This window comes from Austrofundulus limnaeus, unplaced genomic scaffold, assembly GCF_001266775.1.
Source record: "Austrofundulus limnaeus strain Quisiro unplaced genomic scaffold, Austrofundulus_limnaeus-1.0 Scaffold26, whole genome shotgun sequence".
Classification (NCBI taxonomy): Eukaryota; Metazoa; Chordata; class Actinopteri; order Cyprinodontiformes; family Rivulidae; genus Austrofundulus; species Austrofundulus limnaeus.
In genome coordinates, this window is record NW_013952428.1 from 1,031,484 (window position 1) to 1,048,596 (window position 17,113).

Below are 17,113 nucleotides of genomic sequence, written 5' to 3' on the forward strand. Positions count from 1 at the left end.
TCTCTCTCTCTCTCTCTCTCTCTCTCTCTCTCTCTCTCTCTCTCTCTCTCTCTCTCTCTCTGTCACTCTCTGCTATTGTGCTCTCGCTATCTCTTCCTCCTCCTCTATCTCTTCTCTCCTGATGGGGTTTGTGATGTGTATCGCTCCCCCCCATCCGAGGCCTCGGGCTGTTTTTCTATTTTTATCCCCAGCGTTTGCGGGACGGGAGTTTAGAGGGACAGGTGTATATTCGACTTGGTGTGAGAGAGGAACGTAGACAGGAAGAAGAGAAGTCAGAGAGGGGTGATGCAGAGCACAGGATGTACAGCTAACACCCAAGCTTTAAAGTGTCTGTGACGTCAAATATTTGTAATACATATGAATGCATTTTTAGAAAGAGGACATTGATAAAATATTGCAAAATAAATTTCATGTCGCTGAGATGAACAGTTGTTGAGATATTTGCCTGTAAAGTAACAGGAAGTGATGTCAAAGGGGAATGTCTGCATGTAAACAGAGCGTTGTTACAACAGCCAACAGCCAGACTGTAGAGAAGAATCTGATGTTTCTTTAGATTATTTTGAGTCACTATCAGAGAGAGTCAGAGTTCAAATAGTATCGTTTCATTAAACAAAGACCAGAGTTTTCTTTGTTAAAGAGTTCTCCTTTGATGTCACTTCCTGTTTCACTTTGGCTGAGCCAAGTTCAAAAGAAAATATGCCAGTTATGGAACAAAATGGGTAAAATCATGTGTATTATTCCAAGTTTCTTGAATATAAATATATTTTCTTTGACTTTGACAAAAAATTAAAGAGAATATCCTAATATTTTAGAAATTTGGCATCATTCATATGATTTTTACCCAGTTTGTCACAAAACGTGCACATTTTTTGCTAAATTTGGTGCAGTTCAAGTGAAACAGGAAGTGATGTCAAAGGGGAACTCTTTAAAAAAGGGTAACTTCCTGGTCTTTATAAATCTGACTCTTCTTTATCTGATAAAGACTCAAAATAATCCACAGAAACATCAGATTCTTTGCAGTCTGTTGTTAGCCGTTGTAACAACTCATTCAGGCATTCCTCTTTATTTCAAAGAAAATCCTATGAATATTTATTCCCAGTGATGTTTTTAAATGTTTTTACGTATATGGGTACGTTCATGCATGAAACATGCAGAGAGAAAGAGCGCCTGTTTCATATTTCACCACCAAATTGAGGCAGGATCTAATCATAGCCTCATAAAGCCTGTCCCTGGAGAGGCAGGCTCTTTAAGGCCTCACACACACATAAACATACACACACACACACACAGAACAAGGTCAGCGAATATCCCAGGAAAATCCAAATGAGAACACAAACACACACTGGGAACGTTTCTATGTTTGCCACTTGGACAAATATGCTTGTGTGGACACATGATTTGCAGGTTGTGTCAAAGCCTTCCCTGCCAAACCAGAGTCTCAGATTCTGAGCTTAAATTGAATTAAGTCCATATCACACACCATCTGCTTTGTGAACGCAGCCAGCTTCTGGAGCGTCTCCGTCCAAATTTACAGAAAGAAAAATGGCTGCTGACTTGGAAATATCTGTGCTCGTTCTTTATTCCCTCTAATGAAAAATTCACTGCAGAGGCGACAAAAATGTGCCCGTTTAAAACTACGAACCTGTACTTTTTACAGAATTTGAAATTGAAGTCTGCGTTCTGAAATGTTAACATGTAAAAAAGAAAAAAACATGTAAATAATATTTAGAAGATGTGAAACTGATACTGTGGAAAGCACAGAAAATATATTTCATGATTAATCTGTTCAAGGAATCAAACCCAACAAATATCAACAACTTCTTGCATCAATTTCTGTTACATTAAAGTGTCTGTGACGTCAAATTTTTGTAATACATATGAATGCATTTTTGAAAAGGTGACATTGATAAAATATTGCAAAATAAATTTCATGTCGCTGAGATGAACAGTTTTTGAGATATTTGCCTGTAAAGTAACAGGAAGTGATGTCAAAGGGGAATGTCTGCATGTAAACAGAGCATTGCTACAACAGCTGATAACACAGACTGTAGAGAAGAATCTGATGTTTCTTAAGATTATTTTGAGTCACTGTCAGAGAGAGTCAGAGTTCAAATAGTGTCGTTTCATTAAACAAAGACCAGAGTTTTCTTTGTTAAAGAGTTCCCCTTTGATGTCACTTCCTGTTTCACTTTGGCTGAGCCAAGTTCAGAAGAAAATATAACAGTTATGGGACAAAATGGGTAAAATCGTGTATTATTCCAAGTTTCTTATATATAAATATATTTTCTTTGACGTTTTGTCACAGTCACTTTAGCCTGTTCATCTCTCTAGCTGTGTTTCCATTGTAAATGTGCGCAAAACTTTGTCGATATTCTGTTAATGTTGAAAAAACACAATTTTGCAACTGCTGTGTTTCCATTAAGTAAGAAATGTTATTAAAGTCACGTGAATAGGTTTGTTCTCATGATAAATCATTACAAACATGGCGGCGATGGATGTAAACACATAGCATGTTGCTACCACGACACTARCGCTCATCATCAGAGGAGACGTCGGCGTCTTTTATCGAGGCTTTCCAGAGACAAGTCCCTACTTGGGAGCGGCTACGTATGCTGTGTTTTTGGGAAATTGTAGTCGGTGAGTTTACGATTTTATTTTACTACGTTTGTGATATTACTACTACTTTTACTTCCTGTTTTCTTCTTGTCATCTTTTTCACCAGTAGAAACAGCCGGGTGTTGATCACATGACTCCCGTGATGCGAAAAACGTGTTTCCATTGCAGTTTTGCGAAAAATACCAATTTTGAAACGGCTGAAAAACCACCTCATCCTAGAGCAAAACCATTTTGTCGAAAAACATAATTTATTTTCGAAGTTGACGTGTTTCCATTGAGCAAATTTATTTTCGAAATTCTAATTTGCGCATTTTCATGGTCAATGGAAACGCAGCTACTGTCTGGTTTCATTTAAAAGAGTCGATCATCAGATATTGTCCAAGATTAACCTTCAGGGTGGATATAGCTCGCTAGCAGCCTCGCACCNGTCCCTACTTGGGAGCGGCTACGTATGCTGTGTTTTTGGGAAATTGTAGTCGGTGAGTTTACTATTTTATACTACTTCTGTGATATTACTACTATTTCTACTTCCTGTTATCTTCTTCATCGTCTTTTTCACCAGTAGAAACAGCTGGTTGTTGATCACGTGACTCCCGTGATGTGAAAAAMGTGTTTCCATTGCAGTTTTGTGAAAAACACCAATTTTGATACGGCTGAAAAACCACCTCATCCTAGTGCAAAAACATTTTGTTGAAAAATGTATTTTTTTTTCGAAACTGATGTGTTTCCATTGAGCAAATTTGTTTTCGAAATTCTAATTTGCGCATTTTCATGGTCAATGGAAACGCAGCTTCTGAGACATATCGACACAAGTTTGTAGATTTTTTTAATCACATCCCACAGTTTGAAGACCAGACGCCTTGTTGCATGTAATATTTATGTGGCCATATAGAACTGGCTCGTGTAGAGGGGGTGAAAGAATCTGTGAATTAATGAAAAGGAGATTCGGGAGAGGCTTGAAGAGGTTAGGTATGAATGGGGATGTACAGACAGGGAGGGGGCAGGGTGAGACATGGGCGGAGCAGAGGAGGTCGGGTTAGAGACGAGGAGGAAGCGGGACAAAAGTTCTCTGTAATGAGCGTGGAGGAAGGGACAGGCGGGCGGTGTTGTAGAAGAAAGGCTTTTCTCCGGGCGGCGGAGGGATGGGTGGAGGGGAGTCAGGACATACTTCTATCAATTTAAAGAGAGACATCTGTCAAAGGGGGCCACCCGTGTGTCCCTGCTTATGTGTGCATGTGATTAGGCGTGCGAGGGGATGATGGGACTTTATTTGCACCTGGGGTTTGACCTCCAATCAGGGGTCCCCCTCTCTAACTCAGCTTCACCCTGCTCTCAACTCTCTGGCCTTTTTGCTCTGACAGAAGGAAGCTGAAACACTTGAATATAACTGATTTAGATCAACACACTTCCTAAATATTCTCTCAGCTACTGAGAACTAAAAGAACATGAAAACAATCATCTTTTTATTGAAAAAGCACATGATATATAACAATAGTATAACTGTTAGGGCTGCACCCATTCAAGTTTTCTTGCCGATTACAATCTGTAAAACGTCTGACCTGCCGATTCTGATTTTGACTGATACCAAGTCAGGTGTTAGAAATAGGGATGTCCCGATACAGATTTTTTGCCTCCCGATACAATCCGATTTTTAAAATTATTAATCTTTCCGATACGGATCCGAAAGCTTTGTTTCTTTATTTCTTTCCAAGTGACAAGGTTGGTGGTATTAAAGCGAGCCCTGCTGTTCCCACCACCAGAAACATCAGTTTGCAGATTTTGCAAGATGCAGTTTCAGCACCATTGTTTTCCATTGAAAAGTGTTCCGACACTGTGGACATGGTTGCGTACTTGTGTGCGTTGACTTCTTAACGGCAGTTGTAAAGCATGATGATGCTGAAAACTGGATCGGCTCGATCACACAACTAAATCCGATTCTACCCGATTTTCAAAAAAATGGCCATATCTGCCACCGATACCGATACTGAGTATCTGATCGGGACCTCCCTAGTTATAAAGTCACAACACAACTTCAATGTTCAAATGTTATTTTACTGAAATACTTGGAACAAAACCCTTGAAACAATACAAACTTGTTTTAACTGGATATTAAGGAGTGCTCACAGCAAAGCAAAAGAGGATAGTGGCTGATTTTCAGGTTTTGTGGAGGAAGAAAAGCTGATCTTTTTCATCGATCTTATCTAAGGATCGGCCGATCTCTGAAAAGTTAGGAAGGTGCAGCCCTCATAACTATTTATATTATTTTATGTCTCTTCAGATACACGACGTTTCACTTCCATCTTCATCAGAGGTGTCACAGCTGATGTTCTGAAAAGAAAGATTTTAGGATTTATTAAATATTTAGACACGATGAACTTAGTTGGATTACTATTTTTATGGCCTTTGCTTTCACATTTTTTCAACATTTTACAATGTTTAGATTAAAAAAACGTCAGAATTTGGCAGCTGGTGGCAGGGTGGCCTAGTTCCAGTTACATCAAGAGTGTTTAAATCAGTGCCAACATATGGAGGGGGAAGGTTTATTCAAACTCATACCCAACAGGATTAACATATTTAGTCCACTTTGTCTATATTTTATATAAGGTACCCCTCTGTACTTTAAGAGAAAGACAGATTTTTTCATTGTGTAGATCTCTTGCACATTTATCCAGTCTTCAGTTGTTGGTGGTTCAGGTTTGAGTCTCTCCTCGTGAGAGCCTTTTCACTCGCAGCTAGTTAGATGACATTCTGTATGTTCATGGATTTGATACCAGTACTGATGGATGGCTTGGCAGTGCCAAAAAATATGGAATGGCTGGCACTATCTACCCCACTTCTCCAAAAATACCCCCAACTTCCCGATACCTTTTCTGGAAAGGGGCAATGAAAAATCTCTTTATGCTTTTCCTGCAAAACTCACGCCAGACACTGGATCCTGTTCTACCCCACTCTATCTCATTTATGTGGTCCGAACACTCTGTAATTTTCAGTTTACCTTTATTTTCCCACTTCACTTTAACACAAACAAGACACAGGATAACAATTCTACTACTACACTGATATGTAGGAGTTTATACACGTCTAAAAGTCAAAGAGATTTGAAGTGTAGTTCAGGTTTGTCACATAGATAAACTTCGAGGCCTCTTCCACATAGGAGCAAATTTTATATTTATATATCTCACCTTTATTTAACCAGGCAAATCCCATGAGATCACAGAGTTATTTTTCAGAGCTGGCCTGGGCTAAAGGCAGCCTAAACCTGCATGCTTTTGGACTGTGGAAGGAAACTGGACGATCCGGAGAAAACTCACAAGCATGTGGAGAACATCCACTCAGAAGGTCTAAACCAGGGCTTGAACCCAAGACCTTAACAGTGCTAACCACTAATCCACCGTCTAAATTTAAATCTGTCTTTACTGTTTTTGTTGTTTCGGAAATATCCTAACGATATGAAGGATATCAAAAGATAAATGTTAAATTTTACAAACAGCATTAAGATCAGATTAAAAAATTAAGATATTATTGTAAGACAGTAGCTGCGTTTCCATTGACCATGAAAATGCGCCAATTAGAATTTCGAAAATAAATTTGCTCAATGGAAACACGTCAATTTTAAAAAAATTACGTATTTTGACAAAATGTTTTTGCTCTAGGACGAGGTCATATTTCGGCCGTATCAAAATTGGTGTTTTTTTTTGCAAAACTGCAATGGAAACAATTTTTTCACATCACAGGAGTCACGTGATCAACAACCGTCTGTTTCTACTGGTGAAAAAGATGATGACAAAAAAGATAACAGGAAGTAGAAGTAGTAGTAATATCACAGAAGTAGTATAAAATAGTAAACTCACCGACTACAATTTCCCAAAAACACAGCATACGTAGCCGCTCCCAAGTAGGGACTTGTCTCTGGAAAGCCTCGATAAAAGACGCCGACGTCTCCTCTGATGATGAGCGCTAGTGTCGTGGTAGCAACATGCTATGTGTTTACATCCATCGCTGCCATGTTTGTAATGGCTTATCACGAGATCAAACATATTCACGTGACTTTAATAGCATTTCTTACTTAATGGAAACACCACAGTTGTGAAACTGTGTTTTTCGACATTAATAGAATATCGACAAAGTTTTGTGCATATTTGTAATGGAAACACAGCTAGTGGCTTAGAGTTAAACAACAAGCTATCACAGTTGCCCTCTTTTAGATGTGGTTTTATAAATCAGGGTATTTATTTATATCAGATACTCCGGTCTAAATAAAGAAAAGGAGTTATTATAAAATACAGAGTAGAAAAAATATGGTGTACAAAAATACAATGGCAGTTATAAAACAAGCATTTGTTTCCTAAAGCTTGACGCTCTTTTAGGCCCTTGCAATGGTATTTTTCTTATAGTTTTTTTATTCTGCTTTACATTTGTTGGTGTTCTTGGGATCAAACTTTTACTTTCAGCCTCATTTGACTCCAGGATACTTTAGTACAGAGTTTACTGTCGACTAAATGAGTGCAAGTGCCCAGGTCCTTTGGCTGCAAAAAAGTCCAGAGTCATCACTACACAACACTTTGCTCGACAGCTGAGGTGTTTGTGCTGATATGCTGCGTTTGCTTTTTGACCAAATTTCAGGTTGTGCATCACAGAGAAGGATCTCCGTTGATCTTAGTCCAAGAGACAAAAATAGAAGTCTTGTGGTTTGTTCAGATATATCTTTGCAAATTCAGGACCGTCTTTTTTCCTGATGACAGCTCGTTCAGTTTCTTTCTGAATAAACTGACAGGAAGTTTTACATTTAACAAGCTGAAGCATGAGATATTTAGCGTTCACTTACATTTTTTTCCATTGTTTTGCACATTGGATAGCCTGACCCAAGGGCAAACTTGGTGGAAATTTCTTTCCTGGGAAAAATTTCAACTGTTTTAAATGAAAAATCGTCATTGTAGAAATATATAAGTATAAATAGGAAGTAAATAAAAACGGCATGTCCCCAAGCTTCACAATTATGCCAAACTTTATACGAGGGAATTTCCCGGTGCAAAAACAGCTAGCAGAGGAAAATGGTCAATTTCAAAGGAAAAAAATTAAAGTATTAGAATTAAAATTATTATTTTTTTAAGAGAAACCTGTTAGAAAACTCAAATTTAAAGGCTGATTAGAAAGATGCTATTTCATTTACCAGGATGCTGGACGGTGTCTTTAAAAATTTGATGTAAACAACTCTGTATTAAAAAAATTGGCATCATAAACATGATTTTAGCCATTTTGCCACATAACTGACATTTTTTACCGCCGGTGCAACTGGAACTGACGACAAAGAAGTTTATACAAACTCTGATTCTTATTCGTCTCTGAAATTGACTCAAAATGATCTTAAAAAAAACATCTAAAACATCTAAAAAAACATAATATTTTCCACTCCTGTCTGTTGTTAGCCAGTGTAGTGATGCTCTGTTTACATGCAGGCATTTTTGTTTGTTGTCACTTCCTGTTACAGCTCGTGAAAACTTCTAAACAGCCGTTCATCTCAGGTTGTTTTTACGTATTTTTATTTTTATTTTTGCAAAATGCTGTCTTTTCAGAACCGCATACATATTTATTAAGATAATTTTAAGTCACGGACTTTTTAAAATTGAGCATTGTTGTATATTTTTACCATAACTCTTTGCTTTCATTGGAACTCACTGACCATCTGCTTATTATTCTTTAAAGGGCCTGTGACGTGCTTATCCTTCAAATACAAAAAGTCAAAGAAAACATTTATATTTAAGAAAATTTGCATAATACACATGATTTTACCCATTTTGTCTCAAAACTGGCATATATTCTCATGAATTTGGCTCAGGAAAGTGAAACAGGAAGTGACATCGAAGGGGAACTCTAACAAAAGAAATTCTCTAGTGTATTTATTGAAACAATCATATTTAAACTCTTCATCTCTCTGATAGTGACTCAACATAATCTAAAGAAACAAATTCTCTAATTATTTTAGCATCGTTCTGTTTACATGCAGACATTCCCCTTTGACATCACTTCCTGTTTCTTCACATGCTAATATCTCAACAACTGTTCATCTCAACGGCGTGAAATTTGTTTTGCAGTATGTTATCAATGTTCTGTTTCCAAAAATGCATTCACATTTATTACAAAAATTTGTTGTCACAAGCACTTTAATATCACGGGGCCCCGTCCACCTCCACAACAGTTTGAGCTTTCTAAAACGTGTCACAGCCTCTGTATTGGATGTAATCTCTGCAAATATGAGATTTCAGCAATGGTGAATCTGTGTGGCTTTGAGCAGCCTTTTTAATTCACCAGCTCATTTCCCAAAGGACTTACTCGCCCTGAAATAGAAAGAAGGTCCAAGTGCACGGGCCCGGCGGTTATCCGCTATAGTGCCGCTAGATTACGCTGAACTAAATCCAAAAAGATCAAATTTCAGTGAGTGCTCCGGCGCTGCATGCAGAATGTTCTCATTGGGGTTTGACGCAAACAGTGTAATATTCGAGGGATCAACAGGGTGAGTAGTCCTGCTTCCTGCATGGTTTGATGTCTTCATTACGGAGGACGAGAGGGAAGAGATGATGTGTGAAGAGAGAGCTGGTGCTCCAGCAGACGAAGGGTTAACTGCCAGATAACCCAGGTGCTGAGTGGAGGAGATGGAGGGCAGACCTCTCAGGTGTGAAGAATGGAACCAGAGTGACAGAGAAGCCAGGGGATGAGAGCGAAGGGAGGAGGGAGGGGGGGATGGGCACAGGAGCTTGTATTATGGTTGCAGGCTCCCGTTACTAGGCAACGGAGCTGAGCGAGATGCGAGGTTGCTAGGCGACTCGAGGGATGCAACGCATAACGTGGTGGTACGGAGAAATGGTAACAGGGGCTGCTCCACTCTGTTTCTCACGTTTTACTGTCATCCAGATGTGAACGAGAAAACACAAAGTCTGATTTATGACTGGACAAAAAATTACATTAAATCCTACTGTGGTAAAAAAAAATATTATATGTTGTACTGCTCATATATTACCTTAAATTAGAGTTTTAATGACAGTTTTCATTTGTGGAATAATCATCAAAACTTAAACAATTTATATTTATATTTGTGAGCCATCATATCGAAATGAGTATCAAGTCAAATTTGGTCAAAATGACCTAATTACTTTTTCAGATTCCTGCCTTTGATACCTGGATCATCCTAATATCATAAGTTTATTTATTTATTTATTTATTTATTTATTTATTTATTTATTTATTTATTTATTTATTTATTTATTTATTTATTTATTTATTTATTTATATTTAAAACAAAACAACAGTGCAGTTTTGGTTTTGCCTAATCAGCATAAATGTTTGGTAAACTGATGCAGCATTCAGAACGTGTTTAAATGTATGAAAATGGAATAAAACACAAACTGTAATGCTCCATTAAAAGGCAGAATATAGAGAGATTATAGAGCGGGGAGTAAAAGGACAGGAACTCCAGCAGAGAGGGAGAAGCACATATAATGTTATATCATGGAGGAGGGATAAAAATAGCTTTATTCCTTAAGCACTTTGAAAAATGGACATCTGAAAGTGTTCGGATGAAGAGGGAAACTTGAAGAGGAGGAAGAGTGAATATCCATGTGTGAGGAAAAAAAAACACAAGTGCTGTGGTGTAAAAATTTTTTGATCTTGCTATGGAAAAACACTCCTTCAATGTTTTGTTCTTAAAAACAAACAAAAAAAGCATAATTTCCATTTTTATGATTTCTTGTTTTGCAAATATTCCCACGTATAATCGTCGTCCCTCACACCAAAGCGCAATGGTTCGGTCCGCTGATTTTGCATGGGTGGGGGAGGGTGCAAAATAAGATTTGATTGGATAATCCAAGGATTTAATATCCTCTAATCCTGGTACAATCCTCTCTGCATTACTGCAGGGACTGCGATTAACTGTAAGTGTGTAGTTTGTTTCTGCGCGAGCAAAAGGGCAGATGATGGTTTCACCACTGCTGCATGGACCCGTGTTTGCATGCAGGGTCTGGTCATGCGTGCAGGAGCGAGCGCTGCCCCGTCACGTATCACATACATGCCCTCACGCTTCGCCTCACATTCGCTCTCCTCAGGAATGCAGAAACTCCGTGGAGGTGCTTCTCAGTATGCAGCGGGGGTCTACAATACCAGCCAGCCTCTTCTTACATGTACACGTTTGCAGATGGTTACTGTTAATTAACTCCTAATTGGAACGTGAGTAATTAGAGGATAATTTGACATGAAGGGAGTGTGTGGTTAGAGTAAAGGGGAGGGGCTGAGGCTCAGTCTGATGTAAGAGTTTCTGGATCTGTTTGCGTTTTCCCTCAGGCTCGTGGGAATTTAAATCCCCATGACGTATAGATTCAGTTCCCTGGCTCTCTTATTTCCTGCCCTCATCTTTTCATTTTTCCATAAATTTCCTGCCTTGCTCATTTCCTCCTTCCAATGCAGATTTTTTACTCGTGCTCGGAGCTCCCGCTCCTAATTTTTTAAAATTGTTTTTGTTATTTCAGAGCGCACTGAGAATAATGTGCTCAGGGACGTTTCGATGCAGAGCACAAAGCCGGAGAACTGTTCTCCGGCACTAATTTCTTTGTTTACCCAAAGAGCACAGCAGTTGCCCCTGGCAACCAGCATCCCTGTTTACCTACCCAGTGTGCCGTCACGTGGTTGCCGTGGCAACGGGCCGGTTGCCGTGCCGATTCTCCGACGCCGTTGTGCCGTGCGTTCTCCTCACCTGCTGCTCCTCCTCAGGTTCCCCCTCCTCGTCTTTCTCAATACCTTGAATTCTAAAATTCCCATTTCGCTCTTCAGATCGTAACGTCTCAAGGTGCATGTTTTAGAATAGAATAGAATAGAATAGAATAGAATAGAATAGAATAGAATAGAATAGAATAGAAACAGCCTTTATTGTCCCATGTGGGGAAATTCAGGTATAGTAGCAGCAGCAGATACATCAATCCACAGAAACAGTATATTGCTATGTGTCATTATCAACTGTAGCAATTAGGGATGCACCGATACCAGATTTTTGAAAACCGAGTACGAGTACAAGTACTTACATTAAAGTACTTGCCGATACCAAGTACCGATACAAGTACTAATTAATATCCTTAAAAATCCTTATAATTAACTTAAACTGTTTTATTTTCAGTAGGCACTTCAAACATAAATAAACAAAGTACATTACTATTGGTTTAAAACCATTTTACTGTCATATAACCATACTATGACACCATGTACAAAAAATAAATAAATAAACCTAAAACACCTAAAAGAGACTTCCAGTTGATTTATTTTTTATGCCATCTTCATCGTAGATGTAAAAATTTTAATGATCGGCTCAAGTTATCTAAAATGTGTTACAGGTCCCTCACTGAATATTAGAGCATTGTACCATCAACTATATAAATAAACTAAGCTAAATAAACTTTGTAGTATGTTAAATTAATTGCAATTAAGTAATAAATGTTTAATTTGTAACATGTTGTAGCTTGGTCATAATGATTTTTCCTCCATCAGATTACTTGGCAAATAAACGTTTATAAAAATAAAAAAATATTTTTAGGCAAATCAAGGCTTATATTATTATTTTTAATCATTTTTATTTATTTAATTTACCTTGGATCCAGTACAGTTGAGATGCAGTAGAGGGGTTTTTCTCAGCATCAGTGAAGCGCCTCTTGACAGCTGCAGCCAAAGTGGACTTCATTGTTTTGATCCTGTGATCTTCACCAGTGTCTTTGTTTAGGAGTCTCAGAAACACGGTCACAGCAGGGATGACGTCTTACTACTGTCACCTGAAAATACCTCCACACCGCTGACATAACGCCTCCTCTACAAACTGCTTGCTTGTTAAAGTTTGTTCAGCTCGGCTAACGTGGTCGTCGTCTTCTTCTTCTGTTTTTTTATGCAGCTGGCATTAAGTCTGTTGCGCGATTCCGCCGCCTGCTGGTTTAGAGCGTCTATGCACAAACTGAGTGAAATGAAGCTGGTATCGGGTCCTGTAGTATCGGAGCACTTTTACAAGTACGAGTACKAGTTAACGCACATGGTATCGGACCGATACCCGATACTGGTATCAGTGCATCCCTAGTAGCAATAATAATAAAATTAAAGATAGTAACAATTAAAAATAAACATAGATCAAAATAATAATAATAATTACTGTACCAGACTATCAAGATGAAATTAGATAAAAATGAAAATAGAAGCAGATACTGTGCTTAAAAATACTGTGCAGAAAAATACAAAAATTACAGGAAAAAGTCATGACAGGCTCGTGATCCAAGGCGGTGTGCAAAATGAGTCAAGCTCAGTCATGAAGTCAGTGTTCCAAGACCGCAAAAACAATGTACAATTATCACTGGTTATTATTTATGTAATGATTGAGAGGTAGAGTTGTTTGATGTGCAAACACAAACATGGATGATTATCGAGATTGTTAGGAGCAATGATGGTTGTAGAGTCTAACAGCTGATGGTTGTAGAGTCTAACAGCTGATGGTTGTAGAGTCTAACAGCTGATGGTTGTAGAGTCTAACAGCTGANTGGTTGTAGAGTCTAACAGCTGATGGTTGTAGAGTCTAACAGCTGATGGTTGTAGAGTCTAACAGCTGATGGTTGTAGAGTCTAACAGCTGATGGAAGGAAGGATCTGCAGTAACGCTCCTTTGTACATTTAGGATGCAGCAGTCTGTCACTGAAGGAGCTCTGCAGTTCAGCCACAGTTCCATGCATGGAGTGGGAGACGTTCTCTGTCATTGATGTTATTTTACCCAGAGTTCTTCTGTCTCCCACCACCTGCACTGGTTCGAGGGGGCGTCCCAGCACAGAGCTGGCCTTCTTGAAGAGCTTATCCAGCTGCTTCCTCTCAGCTGTAGATAAGCTGCTGCTCCAACAAACGGTGCCATAAAAGATGGATGAAGCCACAACTGTGTCAACAAAGGTCTTCAGGAGCACCTCCTGCACTCCGAAAGACCTCAGCCTCCTCAGCAGATAGAGTCTGCTCTGACTGTGTGTTCAGACTGTGTTTGGACTTACCAGGGCTGGGCGGGCTTGTTTTAACGTGAACAGAGCTGAGTTTGGATAGGCTTTAATAGTGGAAGAAGCTGACAATGGTGACAGATTGATGCAAGGTTAGAGAAAAGGTTAGTGGACACAAATCTTTGCAACAATCAGCCCTGCTTTACAGCAGAATCCCAAATCAATGGACAAGACGGGGCTGATCAATGAGCTGCTGGGCCAAGATGGATGACAGCGTGGACGGACAGCAGTAGCATTAGGACAAAGGATATGATGGATGGATAGGTGGATACTGATATGTGAGTCTTCCTGTAAGTTTGTGTTCATACTGACAGCTCGTGTCAATATAGGTGTTCAGGGTTGAAAACACGTCCTCTTCTCTGCTTGGCGACACGTTAGGGTGTACGGGTCTCACGGAGAAGTGTGTGATGTTTTAGCGTCTGTGTCTTGTGAGACGGCCTTGCTTCGTTCGGATCAATAGCTTTGTGGTGACAGCTAAGAGCTGATTAATCAAATGCATGGATCTTTGCCTCTCTGCTCTGCCCTCTCCTCAATTACCAGCTTCATTACATTGCCTTAACACCCCACTGGGACCTTTATCCATTTCTCCTTCTCATCCCTTCCCTCCTCTACCTTCTCTCTGTCGCCCACTGTCCTCCTGATTTCCCCATCTCTCAAAAACTCCTCTTCGATTTGAACGTGCGTACCATTTTTAAACACCATCCAGTTTTTTTACCGACAAAGAGTTTATGTTATTTTGAAAAAGTCGTGTTTTCTTTTCATTTTCATAAATGTGACTTCCTCTTCAGTCTTCTCTCCTGTCTCCATCCCTCTAGAATCTGGATCCATCCTCTTGCTTTTTATTTTATTCTCAGCACTCCTTCCCTCTTTTTGACGCCATCGTTCTGTAGCTCCTCTTCCCCCCCACCCAAGGCCCCAGGCATCAACACATTGTCTGTTTGCCTCAGTGGTATGACTAAGCATTGTGAGTCTGTGTGTGTGTGTGTGGTTTTATCTATTTTAATGTATGAATGAGCACAACCTCAGGGGTGTATGAAAGGAGGCGATCAGATTGTGTTTGCAGTGAACGTTTCCCGACAGTAGCAGCATCTCTGTAGCTTAGATTTTTTATGACAGGACCCCCAACACACTTTTTTAAAAAATATGTATTTCCTTTCTCAATTTTTTTCACATTTATTTTTCTGAACGATCTCTCAGGGGCAGCTCTGCTTTCATGCCGTCAATTTTGGCCTTTCTCTGTCTCACTTTTCATGTAATACTTCTTTTTTTTCTTCTTCTATAGTTTCCATTTTCTCCCCGGGTTCCTCTTGGCCACCTGCCCTTTTCAGGCGATCGAAGTCAGCTGGGGTCCCCCAGGCTTCTCCCTCTGACTCGTTTCCTTCATCCCCTTTTTATTTTTAGTTGGCTGTGCCCGTTTCCTTTGATGCGCTCTGCAACATTATCTCTCTCCCCCCGTTTTGCTTCTTCTCTTTCGGCGTCCTCTCCTCCCTCATCTAATCCTCACATCTTTTGTAATCCAGATCAGCTAGCCTGCATTCCTAATCTCGCCACTTCTCAATCCCTCTGTGTGTGTGTGTGTGTGAGAAATCAAAGGTACCTGAGCTAAAACAGTGTGAGACACAGAGCAGACAATAATGTGGACAACTGGGTTTATTCTGACTAAAAACAAACAAACAAATGGATTCAGACACATTAAAGTACCTGTGACACGCCTATCTTTGAAATACAAAAAGTCAAAGAAAGCTACTTTATTCTTAAGAAAATTGGCATAGTATACACAATTTTACCCATTTTGTCACATAACTGGCCTATTTTCTTTTGAATTTGGCTCAGCCAGAGTGAAACAGGAAGTGACATCAAAAGGGAACTCTTTAATAAAATAAACGTGCTGGTCTCTGTTTATTAAAACAAAATTGTTTAAACTTTAGCTCTTCTTCATCTCTCTTTGATAGCGACTAAAGAAATCTCAAGAAACATCAGATTCTTCTGTATTGTTAGCTTTTGTAACAACGCTCTGCTTACATGCAGACATTCCCCTTTGACATCACTTCCTGTTTCTTCACATCCAAATATCTCAACAACCGTTCATCTCAGTGATGTGAAATTTGTTTTGCAACATGTTATCAGTGTTATCTTTCCAAAAATGCATTCATGTTTATTACAAAAAATTGATGTCACAGGCACTTTAAGCTCCTTAACTAAAACATTTGGGTGAAAAACAAACACTTTTGAATGTTTTGAAGCCGGCCATTTCAATTTCAGTGTTCTATTTTTTGTTTGAACGTAGTTTTTTTATTTTAAAAGGAAAAAATATTACTGTAGACTGACCTAAAAGCGCGCACAGAGAACAAAAACAAGACATTTGAAAAGACTTCTTCAACCCGAGCCTCTTTGTTGACGTCTTTTTTCTGTTTGTCCCTTAGATGAATCGACCAATCCAGGTAAAACCGGCTGACAGTGAGGGCCGAGGAGGTGAGTCGCACACTAAAACACACACACACACACTAAAACGCACACAAACAGGTGACTTTTTGACATTGTGAGGAGGCTGACTGACATTACGTTTCACTGTAACCTTTTCTATAAAAACCCAGGTCTGCGTACGTTTTGGTCAAATATAAAAAGGGTTTTAAAATGTTCTGCGCTCGAGCTAAAATGTGTCCACCCACAGACAAAGTGTGACAAATAGACGGTGTCGATCTGGATCAGACAGAGACAGTAGAAGTCAGCAGGGGTGCTTGGCAGACTCTTGGACTCGCTGCTACTCTTTCCTGCTCCCCTCTAAGTGTTTAAAGCCGACACTGCCCCCTGGTGGACGTGATTATAGGCTTCCACTAACAGTTACTTCTACAGCTCCAACCTTTACTGGTATACTTATCACAAGTTTAAGTAAAGTTAAAGTTGTTTTTCTGTTTTCTGTTTCCTCTTTGTCTGCCTCCCAGAGGACAGGAAGTTGTTTGTAGGCATGCTGGGAAAGCAACAGAGCGACGAGGATGTCAGAAGGCTGTTTGAGCCCTTTGGCAGCATAGAGGAGTGTACTGTTCTGAGAGGACCAGATGGCACAAGCAAAGGTAGATTACATTCATGTAGACATGTTTAAATGGATCCACGATTAGTTGTAACATTAGACTTTATTTAATAAACATATATTTTAACTGTAAAACAAAGACTTTAAAAATACTGTAGGCTGTTTAGTTTTTATCATTTTTAAACTAAAAATTTTAAAAATATGTTTTAACTTGGACTGAGCCATTTTATTTACACACAAAGCATTCTGGGTAAATGATGACGTGGATAGGTCCTCGTTGCGAGGCTGCTAGCGAGCTATATCCACCCTGAAGGTTAATCTTGGACAATATCTGATGATCGACTCTTTTAAATGAAACCAGAGAGCGTTGACAGTAGGGCTGCACCGATTAGTTGAAATAATTGATGTCGATTATGTAAATT

At 39.3% G+C, this 17,113-nt stretch overlaps 1 protein-coding gene across 2 annotated transcripts in view; it reads left to right on the forward strand.

The window, feature by feature from the left end:
• The window catches only part of LOC106515087 (CUGBP Elav-like family member 3), a gene marked incomplete at both ends in the record, with an annotated part of 37,510 nt that overhangs the window by 16,668 nt on the left and 3,729 nt on the right, over positions 1-17,113 (forward strand). For both annotated transcript variants that reach the window (XM_014004706.1, XM_014004707.1), the window contains 2 exon segments: positions 16,087-16,135; positions 16,606-16,734. In XM_014004706.1, the coding sequence (XP_013860160.1) occupies positions 16,087-16,135; positions 16,606-16,734 (178 nt within the window).